General features: G+C 60.2%; 1 protein-coding gene and 1 long non-coding RNA gene across 2 annotated transcripts; one reads left to right on the top strand and one right to left on the bottom strand.

Annotated features, from left to right (window-relative positions):
* Positions 1-1,797: 1,797 nt before the first annotated feature.
* Positions 1,798-3,960, bottom strand: MPEG1 (macrophage expressed 1; the record flags this gene model as incomplete). The annotated part of the gene is made up of 1 exon (XM_082500232.1): positions 1,798-3,960. The coding sequence occupies one exon, from the start codon at positions 3,958-3,960 to the stop codon at positions 1,798-1,800; it is 2,163 nt and encodes a 720-aa protein (XP_082356358.1).
* A 5,758-nt stretch (positions 3,961-9,718) lies between these two features.
* Positions 9,719-12,686, top strand: LOC309684307. Its single transcript, XR_014270282.1, has 3 exons — positions 9,719-9,773; positions 12,015-12,073; positions 12,540-12,686. It is a non-coding gene; the product is annotated as an uncharacterized lncRNA (long non-coding RNA).
* The last annotated feature ends 1,057 nt before the right edge of the window (positions 12,687-13,743 follow it).

Below are 13,743 nucleotides of genomic sequence, written 5' to 3'. Positions count from 1 at the left end.
GTGACGGGGTGCTGGGGGGTCCCACGGCCTTGGGGGCTGCGCTGGGGGCATCTGCCTGCTGGTGGGGGCTGGCTGTGCTCGTGCCCCTGGCCCGCGAGACCCCCGGGGTTGGAGAGCGGAGGGGCGCAGCACCTACCACTGCCCCAGCTGCGCCCCCCCCCGCCCGGCACTGATGCTCCCTGGGGTTTGGGGGTTTTTGAGCCCATTCTGTTGCATTCCCTTCCTGGTTCTCCTGGGAGGGAGGGTGTCACCTCACCCTCTGTCCCCAGGGATGGCGCAGGGGGGACCCGTCCTGCTGTGCACCATTCTGTTGTCGTGGCTGTTTTCCCTCTCCCCAGCCTGGGGGGCGCGTCGCCCCCCGCCACGGGGGTGGGGGTCAATAAAGCGGATGGCAGGGGATGCGCGCTGTCCCTGCACGGCCTGGCCTCTATGTTGTCTTCTGTCCGTCGTCTGTGTGGCCAGGCGAGCGAGGGGGCACCACGGGGAGGGCCAGGTACCCCCCGTCCCCCTGATGCCCCTTCGCACCGGTCTGTCCCTGGCTGTCCTTAGCATGGGGTGTTACTTTCTACCTCAAGGGAGAAAATCTCTTTCCCCGGGAAAACCCCCCCTTTTTGGGCAGCTCTGCAGCCAGAGGAGCTGCAGGAGTGCGGTTTCTCTTCCACCCAAGCCCCGGACTTCCCCCACTGCAGAAAAACCCTGGCTGGAGCTATGCAAAACCCCACACCGTAGTCTGGGGGAGGGAGGGGGGTCCCCACCTTCCCCGGCTGCCGGCCTGACGGCTCCTAACGTGACACAGTCTTTTCACAACATGACTTTTTTTTTTTTTCTTCTTTTTTAATGCTGTGTTGCCTACGCAATTAGTGCTAGCTGAAATAAAACTGATCCGTGCCTCTCCGCATGCGTGTGTATATCTATCCCGATAGATATACGTGGAGAAGGGGGTTGCCCTCCGGTCGCCGCGGGCAGAATTCGGTAGGTAACTCCATGCGCGTCTCTGGGGACCCTCCACTCCCTCCTCTCCCGCGAGGCAAAGCATTGCTAATGCCGTCTGCGCTGGCCAGGGGTGCCTGCAGTAGCTGGAGGGGGGCTCTCTGGGCTTGGAGGGCTGGGGGGGTCTTTTCCCAGGCGTTGTGCATGCCCTGGCATGCATCCTGACCCACGGATTTTATGAGTAGCACCTCCACCATGGACAGGCTTAAGTCCTGCTGGTGTTCCTGTGTGTCGGGGGGGCAGGGGGGTGCACACCTTCCCCTGGCTTTGTGGGGCCTGCCTGGGGGGGAGAAGATGGCTATGCTCCAGGTTTCCTTCTCTTTGGGCACCCCAGTGGCTTGTCGAAGGGCCTTGGGTCTCTTTCTTTGGTTTTGGGGTGGGGGGGACAGCTGGGGCGTGGCTTGCAGTGGGGGGAGAAACTTGCTTCTCTTTGAAGGGTCAGAGCCCCAGGACTGGTTGGAGGGGGGAGATGCAGCCGTGGCGGTGCGGGGGCTGGCAGAGGGATATGGTAGTGGGTCCTGATGATGGGCTGACCCCAGGAGTTGGGCTCCAGGGGGACGCTGGGGAGGGATGTCCGATGGGCCATGCAGCCTCCCAGGTGCTCGAGGCTGGAGCTGGGGATCCAGTGGAGGGCAACCGCACATGGAGGGGTGAGCGTGGGGACCAGGACTCTCGGCTCCAGGGCCGAGGGGCAGGGGGCTGGTGGTGCTGCATAGCTTTGCCCCTGGAAAGGGGGGGCAGGCAGGGGGCTTTGGCTGGGTTTGGGGCACAGGACATCGCATGGCAACTGCAGGGAGAGGGAAACGCTCACGCCATCGGGCCCTCCGGCTCTTGCTGGTACCCCTCGCCCACGCTCAGCACAGTGCTGTCCTCAGGGCTTGCAGCGCCCAGGCTGTCCCCTTCACCCATCGCGCGGTACCCCCGTGCCGTGTACCTCCGGCGGCTGTAGCATACCATTGCCAGAATGGTGGCCAGCCCTGCCAGGACTGCTGCGGTGACGCCAGCCACCTCACCCCCCGTCAGCCCCTGTCCTCTCACCATCTCCGCTGAATGCTGGATCTCTTCGGGCTGGGCCCGCCGCCACACATGGCTCTGCCCGTCCCTGACCCAGGCGCTGTCCCCATCCCCGCTGCTCACCAGCACCGTGTCGATGGCTGGCAGGTTGGTGGGGGGCCGGGTGAAGGGTGGCAGGCGGGCGGGTGGCAGCGAGCCCCCAGTGAAGATGCCGGCCTGGACGCAGTACTCCACCTGGCAGCTATCGCTGATGAGCGCCAAGTGCTGGCTGAAGCCTGGGGGACAGCTCTTGGCATGGGGGTCTTCGGCAGTGCCCTGGTGCCGCCCCGCCAAGGGGTTCCCTGCCTGGCAGCTGAAGAAGCCCCCGAATGGCACCGCGTACTGGCCCCCCCCCTCGTAATCCTGGCTCACACACACCTTGAGCTCATCAAAGAGCTTCAGTGGGAAGTACCCCGAGGGGCAGGACTGGGCACCGGTGATGGAGTTGGCGCTGTGGGCGCTGAACAGCCCCCCAAAGAGATAGCCCGAGTGTGGCGGCACTGGCCCACTCGTAGCGCACCAGTAGGCACTGAATTGCACCCGTGAGAGCCAGAAGATGTCCCTGCACTCACGGTGGCAGAAGATGCCCAGGATGCACTTGTTGTGGCATTCCAGATGGCTGTGGCCTTCCTCCCTCTCCTGCACGCCCAGCAGCACCGGAGTGTAGGTGGTGGGGCAGGAGAAAGCCCCAGTAAGGGGGTTCCTCTGCTCCAGCCCCCGGCACAGCGAGCTGGTGTCGGGGCCGGCCAGCCCAGTACATTCCTGGAAGACTCCCCCAAAGGTGAAGTTGGTCATGGCACCCTCGCAGGAGCCATCATCAGCATTGGCATGGAAGTTGAAGTTGGGCGAGGTGGCGTCGGTGCAGCCTGGGTAAGTGTTGAAGGTGTAGTAGCGGCGAATAGCCATCTCCACTCGCCTGGCCAGCTTCTTCACCGTGGGGGTGGGCAGCTCTGGCAGGGTGCTGGGATTGATGAAGAAGTACAGGGGCAGCCCTGAGCGGTCGAGAGCCACCAGCTGGTTTCTGATCCCCTCCTGCCAGGTCTTGAGGGTGATGCCTGGGTAAAAGGGGGTCCCACCAATGCTCTCCACCCTGGAGTTGGTGCGGTTCTCCAGATACTGCTTGGTGAAGCCAGAGCCAACATCCAGGGACTCCTCGTTTTTCACACTGATGATGCTGTGGAAGGCTATGCCAGCCGAGGCGGTGACAGCGCTCCGTGCGGCCCAGCTGTCCTTCAGGAAGGTTGCCTTGATCTGATCCTCCTGCACCAAGCTGGCTCCGGCATCCACGGAGGTGATGGTGTGGGTGCCATAATTAAGCACCAGCACCTCAGCCAGAAAATCAGCCATCCGCGTCTGGTTGTTCTCCAGGTGGCTGGCGATCGTCAGCAGCTGCTTCTTGAAGCCCTTGTCCAGGACTGCCCCTGGGTCAATCTTGGCAGTGTAAACCAGGTTCCTGACTTGCACTCGGGTGGTGACGGCACGGTCTTTCACTTGGTGGGTCTTGGTCCGGTGGAAGTCGTAGGAGAACTTGCCATTGATGGAGGAGAAGAGGGACAGCTCCAGGTTGATGGAGGCGGAGGTGATGCTTTGGTAATCTTTCCAGGAGTCGATGATCTCGGAGTTGATGTCCAGGTTGCTCTGCTTGCGAGGTATAGTGAAGACCTCATCTGGGATGATATAAGATCCGTCTTCTGTGGTCTTGCACAGCGAGTAGCCCAGGTTGATGACTCTGCCCATATCCAAATTCCTGAGGTTATCCCAGCCGCCCCCTGGCAGGACTTCCAGACTTGGGAGCTTCAGAGCCGCCTTGCACTCTGGAAACCTCACAGAGGGAGAGAGCTCCTGGGACTGCTCAGCCCCTCTCACCCAAGCCACGGACACGCAGGTGAGCAGCACTCCCCACGGCACCCAGCCCATGGCTGAACCAGCCCTCACCAGACGTCCGAGCGGTGAGGCGGGAGCTGGGGAAATGAGCTGGCTGGGGGCGCAGCTGCTGGGTGGTTCCTTCTTTTGGGGGTTGAATTAACAAAAGGGAAAGGAGAAGTGAGAACCGATGAGTGTGAGAAATGTCTGAGTGTAGCTGAGACAAGCGGGTGGGGAGCAGAAAGTCGAGGTGCCTGGAGCTCACGGCCTCCCTGTTTGCAAAAGCTCTCTTTCCCCACGAAAGCTGCTCTGCTGGGGATGGGGCAGGGACCAATCTCGCCTTCAGCTCTTCACCGTGCCCAGGGGATTCCACGGTGTGAATCTCCCTTGGCCAACGCTTGGGTGACTCCCCCAGATGAATCCCCCATCCTCCTGGGTGACCCCAGCTCCTTTGTGCCATGCAAGGGACCTGTCCCCAGCCCCACAGCCTTGGGGTGTCGCTCACATGGTGGGGTGAGATCTGGCCCTCGTTGTGTGATCTCTGCTGCTGACTTGGAGGCTTTCCTCCACGTCTGGGGTGAGGAGAGGAAGCGGAGAGGTGGTGCAGCGTGGTTTCGGTGTGGGGGATAGCACGAGCCTCGTCTCCCTTCTCTCCTGGGGAAGAAGCTGCCCGAGACCCCAGGGCAGGCACTGGTGGGTTTGGGGGTTGTCCCCATGGGAGCCAGCCCATGGCACAGGAGTCCCCCCCATGCCAACATCTACATTAGGGCCCTCTCTTGCTTCCTTTGCCCCATCCCTGTCCTTCCCCGAGGGCCTGCCATGCCCCCAGCTGGGAAAGGCACCTCCTGCTCAGTGCTGCAGGGAGCAGGTCCCAGTGGTACTGAGCTGGCTCTGCCCAGGGGTGCCGGTGCCTGGCGGGGCCCCAGTTTCAGCAGCACAGGGCAGCTGATGTGTGTTTTGGGGAATAAACGGTTAAAGCAGCTTCTGCTGTGAAAGCCGTGACTCTGTCCATATGGACAGGCTCGCTTCCCCTATTTTTGCTCATTAGTTCCTCTTCCCAGGATGGTTCTGGCATGGGACCAGGCTGAAGCGAGAGGGGTGATGGAGACGGGGGACTGTAGATGCATGTGTGCGTTTGCCAGGATAACGCTGAGGGGAAGCAGACAACAGGAACGTGGCCGGGGATGGCCTCGCTGGCCCCAGTGCGGGACTTGGGTGCCAGAGTAGCTGGAAAGCCCTGGTGTGGGGATCCCCTTGCTCAAGGCAACCTGGAGCCATCTGTGTTTCCAACTGGGCTGTGAGGTCCCCTCACCTAAAATTTAGCCATGGGTTTCATTGCCACCCAGCTTCGAAGACGAAGCAGTGGCCCCCAGCGGAAAGCTGCAGCCGGCAACGGCTGTGGCCCGTGGGGTCAGTGGAGGGAGAGAAGCCCCGTGGGGCAGACAGGAGCTGCCTCACCTCCACCATGCCAGAGCAGCTCCCAGACAAGAACCAGGGCTTCCCCATGCTGTGCCTGCTGCCGTGAGCTGTCCTCTCCCGTGGTGACCGACATGCGGCAGAGCAAGGCAAAACCTGTCCACAACACCCAGCTGGGGGATTAAGAAAATAATAAATTCCTTCCTGACCAGCACAGGGAATGAGCAAATGCCAAAGCGGGAGAGCAAGCCATGCTTGCCGGCTGGTGAGCGCCAGGGGGGAGCAGAGCCCCAGGCAGGGCTGCCCCCACCGTCCAGAGGGTGAGGAAGGGAAAGTGAGGGAGGATGGCCGCCAGTGGAGCTGCAGGTGCTGGAGCAGGAGCAGGAAATATGGTTTGGACCTCCTCCCCCCAAAAAACAGCAGAGCCATTAACTGCTTGGGGCTGGGGCAAGGGGTGGGACGTGCGGCTCAGGGCAAGCCACAGCGCTTATGCAACCCAAATCAGCAGGGCCTGGGAGGGATGGAGGCAATGGAAAATCTCTTTGGTGCTGCTTCTGTGCTGCTGGGTGCCAGGTCTGACTTCTGGCCCCGTTGCTGGGTCTGGCGGGGACCCTTGGCCATCTGGGTCCCAGCCCCAAGGACACGGCCCCCGAGCACGCCGGGCTCAGGCACCACCATCATGCCGGGGCTTCCCGCGGGCTGGGCTCCCCTGCAGCGGTGCATCGGGTGGCCTCGTCCTGCCACTCGTTCCCAGCACTGGGGACTCGAGAATAAATGATGCTGGGAAGGCAGCACAGTTCGGTGCTCTGGCTGCAAAAAGCACGCGGCTTTAGAAAAATGCCCAAGGGCTACTAATGAAGATATCAGTTTGCAGCAAAGTTCCTGGTGGGAGGAATTAGAGATTGTTACTTGGTGAACAGAAAAACCACAGATTGTAACCACGGAGAAATGTGAGCCTACATGCTCTCGGGGATCACCCGAGACCAATGTTAAGCCACAAAAACGTGAGGTACCCTATGGCCACCAGCACTTGTGTCAGCCATCCGTTGGGTGCTGGCTTGGATTGCTGCTCGGCACCAAAGCGTGGAAACTGCTTAGGACTGATGAAAAACTGTGTACATACCATGTCAATGAATAAAGACAGAGTCTATATATACACCCCCATACATACAGATATTTAAGCATTTCTTGGCTATGCAGAAACCTGAAAGGGGAAGGGATACTTTTACAAGAAACAGCCTTTTGTCCTCATTGATATTTTATTTTTAGGCAAAGCTTGGAAAATCTCATCACAATGAGAAGTGGAGAAATGTGAGTGCAAAAGCCATCAAAATGAGCTATGTTTTCAGTTTTGTTCCCTTTTCTAGCTGTGACTATTAGCAGTGGGTAGAGGAGGTGGCACGATTTGTGGATTGCTGCAGAGAAAGCGGGACTGAGCGATTTTGCGAGCTCCGTGCACGGCACATGTGCTGGTAAATGAGGGAGACAAAGTAGGAACTCGGGCCATGCAGATGCGGGTATGACTTGAGTGGTTGTAAGTGTGGTTCTGGCTGCTTGTTTTAATTAGCGTCTCTGCATTAAGACAGTGATTCAATCCAGTGTCAAGACCTGCCTCCTAGAGAGACCCAAACTCAAAGCACCTTCAGGCAGAGAGGCCCCTTCTCCTCAAAGTCAGCCGCAACCTGTTTTTCTACAAGTGATCTCCTGAAATTTGTAGGGCCCCGTAGACTGTCTTGACAGGGTCAGGTCATTCCCCAGCAGAGCTGTAAAAGTGGCGAAGAGCCCAGGAGGCCCGAGGGGACAGTTTCGCTGCGCTGGTGGGACTGGCAGCGGCTGCCGTGCACTGAGGGATGGCAAGGTGAGACTGGAGGGGTGTGCACGTCACGCCTGAGCTCTGTGCACCCGCAGATAACTTTGGCTATTTCTGTTCCCTGCCCCACCTGATGCAGACCAGTGCTTTAAGTCGCTCTCAAAATACCATCACTTAAACCCACTGATTTTTCTCTTTCTGTCCCACGTAGCTCGTGCAACCTCTGGCAGAGAAGGCATAAAAAACAATCTTTAAGCACTTACAGACCATTTTACTTCCTGGGTAGAGTAAAACTAAATTTTTTAGCAATACCCTTACAGCACCAGAGGGAATGGGGGCAATTAGGGGCGTGCTAATTATCCCCTTTGTGAGGACATTTCCCAGGGAGTCTAATTGCAGGTAAGTGCCACCACTTAATAGGCCCTATAACATTGCATCCCACAGCAACCTCTGTGTGCCAGCTCTGGGGGATGGGGTGATGTGGCTGCTGGAGGCCCTTGTGGCCAGTGAGAAGCGCAGATACCTCCAGCATAATCTTTTGGAGAATATTTCTTTGAAAGGTCTTGGCTGTGACTGTTCCTACAGCTTTGCTTACTTGGCTTTACAGGGGCTCTCCCAGCTTTGAGGAAGAAGGAACAAGAAGCCAGGCAGGAGTCACTGGGTGATTCTGCCACCCCCAAGGCCAGGCTTGCTCCGCACATGAACCCTGTTGTTACGGGTATGTGATCAATATTGGATAATTCCACCCAGGGCATTTCACTTTTCTTCATCTTGATCAAAAACTGTGTTTTTCTCAGTGAAGTAGTCACCAGCATTATTATTAGTTGCATATAATACATGCTTTTTCTCTCGGAATGTTTTCTGAGCACAGGGAAGTAGCTCTAAAGCCATGAGGGTCTCAGGAAGGATAATTTAAAATTGTGTTTCCCTGTATAATAGCCATCTAGCTCCAGAGTGGGTGGAATGGCACCATTTTCTGTAAGCTCACTTGCTTTACTGAAAGGGAGCAATGAATTAGCTTATTCAGTGTAAACTGACTTATTTTAAAGTTGTCACGGGCCAGAGCCTTTTAGTTTGCCCACGGACCCCCCTCAGCCTTTCCCAGCCTGGAGAACGGGGCAGGACGACCAGTGGTAGGATCAGCCTCCATCGTGCCAAAGGGAGACGTATGCAGTCAGACCAACCTCACCGCCCGGCGCAGGCGAGCGGCCGACGTTGCGGACCAGACTGGGACACGCTGCCGCTGCTTGGGGCACCCCTTGCCTGCCCAGCAGCCTCCACACACCACGCTCCCACCCAGTGCCTCCCCCTTTCTGTGGCCCTGTGCCCGGGCCATGTGTGGGCACTCCATGGAGGCATTGTGGCACTGGCCCCAGGGGCCCCACAGGGACATTGGGGCTGTGGCACAGCACAGGCCAGAACTGCAGATGGCAGCTTCTACCTCCCGACCTCTGCAGTCCCTCCGGAGGGGACCACAGCAGCCAGGCCCTGTGGAGCTGAGGCAGGCCATGAAGGGCAAAGGTGGAGGTCCTCCAGGAGCTCTGAGTGCTCCCCGGGCTGGGGGGTGGTCCCAGGACACCTCCAGGAGCAGGAACTTGCAGAGGCGATGGCCTCGTGTTGCACTCCAACGGGGAACGCCAGCCCGGACGGCTGCGCCACCTCCCACTGTAACCCCTCCAGCTGAGCAGGGACGCCCGTCCAGTGCAGCCCGTCCCTGCGGCGGCACCGCAGTGCCCCCACCGCCAGGTCCACGTGCTCGTGCCACCTGCGCCAGGCCCAGGGCACCCAGGATGCTGCAGCTGTGGCCGTGCCGACCGGCAACGCTCTCCGCTTGGTGCTGGAGAACACTTGCCAGCGGGAGAGGACAGTGTCCCCGTCCCCGGGGAGCTTTGCCTCCGCTCACAGCCGCCGTGCCGGGGAGACACAGGGCCGCCATTTGTGCAGCTGCTGCTTTTCAAAAAAGAGCCCCGCTGCACTACGTAAAGGCGTGGGCGCTCCAGAGAGAGCGGCGTGCGGGGCTGGGAGCGCTGGCGATGGGAACGGCAGGTGGGGCTCGGGGGCACCGGGCCGAGCCGTGAGGGTCAGCCCGGGCGAGCTGCCGGCTCCTCCCCAGCCCGGCCCGGCCCAGGCTGCGGCGCGGGGTTCGGCCTCACCCCAAAGCCCGCACGGCCCCCGCGGCTCCCCGCCGGCAGCGCCCCCGCAGCGCGGCGCTGCGCAGGGGGAGGCGCCGCCGCGCCCCACGCTGCCGCCCGCTGGTACCGGTACCGGCAGCGACACGGCGCGGGGACGGCAGGCGAAGGGCGGAACTGCAGCACCAGGGGGCCGCCCCGGGGAAACGCGGCACGGCCGCGCCCGGTGGGCGCTGGGGGGGGTCACCGGAGACGTCCCTGGTTTTCCTGATTTCTCTGCATCTCTGACCTTTTCTTTCGACCTTTCTCTCTCTGCTTCTCAGTTTTCTCCCTTACCGTATTTTCCTCTTTCCAGGTCCCCCTCATGTTCCCCGTCACTATGTTAAATACGGGCGGGGCGGAGCCAAGAGCGGGGCGGGGGCGGGGCCGGGCCGCCCGCGCGTGCCCAGAAGAGTGGCGACGGCGGGTCCAGTCGGTGAGTTTCGTTCCGCTTCCCGGAGCAGCTGGGGCAGGTAAGGGGCTGCGGGCGCAGTGTGGGACTACCGGCTGGAGACTCGGCGGGCGGGTGCGGACTCTGCCCTTCTGGGGATAGGGGGGAGCGGCAGTGGCCCCCGGTCGAGCGCTGCCCCCGGGTCGTTGGGGTCGCGCCCGTGTCCGGCTGTGGGGAGCAGGGGCGGCCCCGCCCGGCTCTCAGTTGCTCCTTGTTGGGACGGGCAGGTGCTGCCGCTCCCGGCGCGGCTCGGGCAGCGGCGGCTTGGGAGGCTCCTGCGGCGGTGGGCGGGTCCTCGGGGCGGAGGAGGAATGCCGTGCTGGGCTCCCCCAACACGCCTAGGGTCGTGTCGGCCCCTCCGCCCTATCCCCGCGGAGAGGCTGGCCCTCGCGCCGGCGCAGCGGCCGGTGCTCCCCGAGCTGGGGAGCGCCGTCCCCCCTCGAAGTGCCTGACCCCGGGGAGCGCTGCGGGGGTCGGGCTGCGCAACCGGTTTATTTTGTGCTGTCTCACACAAATCTCTAAATGCTCCGATTGGTCGGATCGCCTCGCCTCGTCGGGGTGGGGCGCGGTGGGGCTGTAAGGAGGAGTGCGGGCGGCGGCCAATAGGCGCACGGCGAGGGCGGGCTGTGGTGGGCGCTCCGGAAGCTGAGGGGGCCGGGAAAAATGGCGCCCTGTTCGATAGTCGGAGTGGGGGGGCCCGGGGAAAAGCGGGGCCCGGTGGGAGGGTACTCGGCGGGGCCGGGCGCGCGGTGCCACCGGGAGCACGTGGCGAGGCAGCTGGAGCGCATCGAGATGAGCGGGAGGCTCGAGGGCACCACAAAGAGGGCCCCTGATAGAGGCGGGGGAAACGGGGGTCCGGAGGGGGGGCACTGTAGGCTCGGAGCGGGGCTGGCTGGGCCCGGCTCCCCGCGGGGTGCCTTGGGCCTGGGGAGTTTGGGGTGCGGGGCTGGCGGTGCCGGAGAAATAAAGGCCGAAAGGGCGATAGTGAAGCGGCGCCCGGGCCGTGCCGGCGCTTCCCCGCAGCGCGGTGGGGTCGGGCCCTCCGCACTTGCCCAGCGCTCCCCAAAAGTGTCTGTGGGCCCTGGGGGTGGCGGGCTGTGGGGTGGCTGCGCTCGGGCTGGCCCTCAGCGTGGCCCGCGGGGACTGCCGAGGGGGTGAGGAAGCAGAGGGGGTGAGCCGCTTCGGGGCCCGAAACAGAGAGCAGGTCTTCTGCCCCGAGGGCTGGAAAGCAGGTTCCCGGGGCTGGTTTTGGGGTGCAGAAACAGGCGGAGTTGTGTGGCTTTGGGCTGAGGAGCAGGGGTGCGGTCCTGCGTTTTTGGGGCTTGAGAAGGGGCCCAGCAGCTGAGGTTATGAGCTCAGAAAGGGGCACTAAACGAGCGGGTTTGGGGGTTAAGAGCAGACTCCAGCCTGGCTGGTTTTGCAGGGGCCGGGGGGGGGAGGCAGAGAGGAGTTGGGAGGCGTTGGGTGCTGCGGGGAAAAGCAGGGGGTGGGCAAGGTGCGTGGACCCTCCCCGCAGGTGGGGGTCTGGTGCCATGGGACCCCCGAGTTCAGGAGGCTGGCACGCAGCTGACTGAACTCCATGTCTCTCGGGGGGAAAGGCGCTTTTCAGACCTGGCACGCCTCTCCTCTTTGAATCTAGCTCTTCTTTGGACATTGCTGAGCATAGATATTAAGCGATTAATCATAGCAACTTATTGATATTTATACTGTGTAAAGCCATGGTGTTTAACCCTAACACTCAAGTCAGGACGCTGATTGGTTGACGACCCCGTCAACAGCCCAGGCTATTGCAAGTAGGTGGAGCTGGGAAGAAGGAGTTGAAACCAGCTGGAGCTTCAGTGCAGAGCCGGGGCTTCAATTAGCCAGAGCTTGGCAAGCAGGAGCTGGAGGGAGATGGGGTGTCCTCTGTCCGGAGCACGCATTAGCCAGAGGCAAGACTCCCGGCAGCGGTAACGAGCAGGAGCTGCAATTAGCCGGAGCGTGTGTTGGCTGGAGCAGCCGCCGGCCAAACTGCACTTCCCGCAGGGCTGAAGAGCGGCCGGGTGCAGGCTGGGCTGTCCCAAGCGAGGAGCTGCGAGCAGAGGGGAGGCGAGCGGTGCTTCTGCCGGCGGGGAGCCCGGCCTCTTGCCGGGGGGGTTAAATCCCCGCCAAGCACCTGTCTGGGCCCCGCTCCCGAGGGCAGAGGTGGGGTGGGGGTCCCCCGGCTTGTGCCCGTTGTCTGGCTGTGACAAAGAGGGTCATTTCTCGCCTCCTCTTTTCCCAGCGTCCCCTTGTGCGTCCCAGGAAGAAAATCCTGCGGGATTGATTCCGCCAGCTGCTCAGGTAATGGCAGGCGTGGGGCTGGGGGAGCGGGGAGACACGTTTGCGAGTTCAGGGGCGCTCCGGGTACTCCACGTCAAACGGGCAGAAAGGGCAAATTTGCTGCCAGCGCAGAAAAGCGGATGCAGGACTGCAGTGAACAGAGCGCGCCTCCTTCCCGGACTGGTGCCTGGGTAGTTAGGAATGTCTTCCTTTGGGGTGAAAGAGCCACCTTTCCTCTCGCCTAAATTAAGAGCTGCCCAATACCTTCTTTAGGGTCCGGTGTTTCCCTTCTGTTTGTTCATGCTACTTTTATGGGCAAGTTGGAAATAGCCTTTTCTCTTTCCCTGCGTAACTGAATCGTTAGGAGCCCGTGGCGCTAGCGTGGTTAATTTTGGAGCACCTAGGTGCCAGTGGAAACGGAATGAATGAAACGCGATGGAAACTGATGTTTTGCTTGGTTTTTACTCAACTTTTTTTTATCTTTCAGTGTTGATGGCATGTTGTCCTGTGGCTCAACCCACCTTCTGTTGCGTGGAGCCTCCGATCTAGGGTTTTTAAGTCTGAGAAGCTTGTCCTTCCAGAAAAGGACTGGTCGTTGCGCAGATTGAGGGGTAGGCTCGGAGAGCCGCTGAAGTACACGGTCAGTGTAACGGCCAAATGTCACTTAACCGTGCGGTTCCCTTTCACTCCTTTCCCCCCAGCTCCCTCAGGGCTGGGAGTTTTTGTTTTGTTTTGTTTTGGTTTTTTTTTTTGCGGGGGTTGTGGGTTTGTGTGGGGCATGCGCGTGGTTTCCAAAGCAGAGCGCAGTGTTGCCTGGTGGCAGCCTGCAGAGCCCTTTTGCTGCCTGACCTCTCCTTTTGCACTCCACTCTCAGGGCTGTAACTTTCCTTTGGCTGATTTGAGCAGAGCAATGAAGTGACTTGCCTGTGTAAATGTGCTGGTGATACCAGGAAGGGAAGCGCTTGGGCCGGTAGTGAAAAACTTGGCTCCGAGTAGGATTTCTGAAGGCAGAACAACAACAGCAGCAGGAAGCGTCCCAAAGGTGATGCCAAGTACTTTTTCCTCCGCTCAGCTGTCGTCTGGGCAAACCTTCAGGGAAGAAGGCAGCTTGAGATTCCTACCTGGCTTTGCGTTCACGGGTTTTTTTCCTCTCTCGGCAGGTTGTCAACGGCCAGCCTTTCTCCGCGGTCACCCTTTCTTCTGCCGTGACGGTACGGGACACACGGATAGGATCCAGAGTGCTCTGCCAGGACCAGGTACGTCTCCCATGTGCGTCTGCGTTTTTCCTAAGGTCCTTGTCGTGGGGGCTTTGAAGTGAAAGCAAAGGATGTCCTGACTCTCCTCCCGTAGTTTTTCGATGAAATATTTGAACGCGAATACTAAAAATAAGGTGTGTTCCGGAGCACGTTGCGCCCATGCAAAGCTTGCTTCGCTCCGCTTATTTTCTCCGCCCGAAAGCATCATCTCTTTCTGTGTGCTTACCGTTAACTGGCACTGTGAGAATAATGTTGCACTAAAAGAGGCAAGAAAGGGTTCGCAAGGGTTCAGATATTCCGAAGAAAGAGACTTTGTTTTCGTGGTAAAAGCTTTATGCTTTTTCAGTCCACAGGTTTTTAAAATAGCTTCCAGTAGTCCTGGATAACCTTACTGAGATACTAGCCTCTGTACGCAAAGCAGTCGAGGTCAGAGAA

This window comes from Vanellus vanellus, assembly GCF_965231255.1.
Source record: "Vanellus vanellus genome assembly, contig: HAP1_SCAFFOLD_405, whole genome shotgun sequence".
NCBI classification, from domain to species: domain Eukaryota; kingdom Metazoa; phylum Chordata; class Aves; order Charadriiformes; family Charadriidae; genus Vanellus; species Vanellus vanellus.
This window is presented reverse-complemented; position numbering and strand designations above follow the sequence as displayed.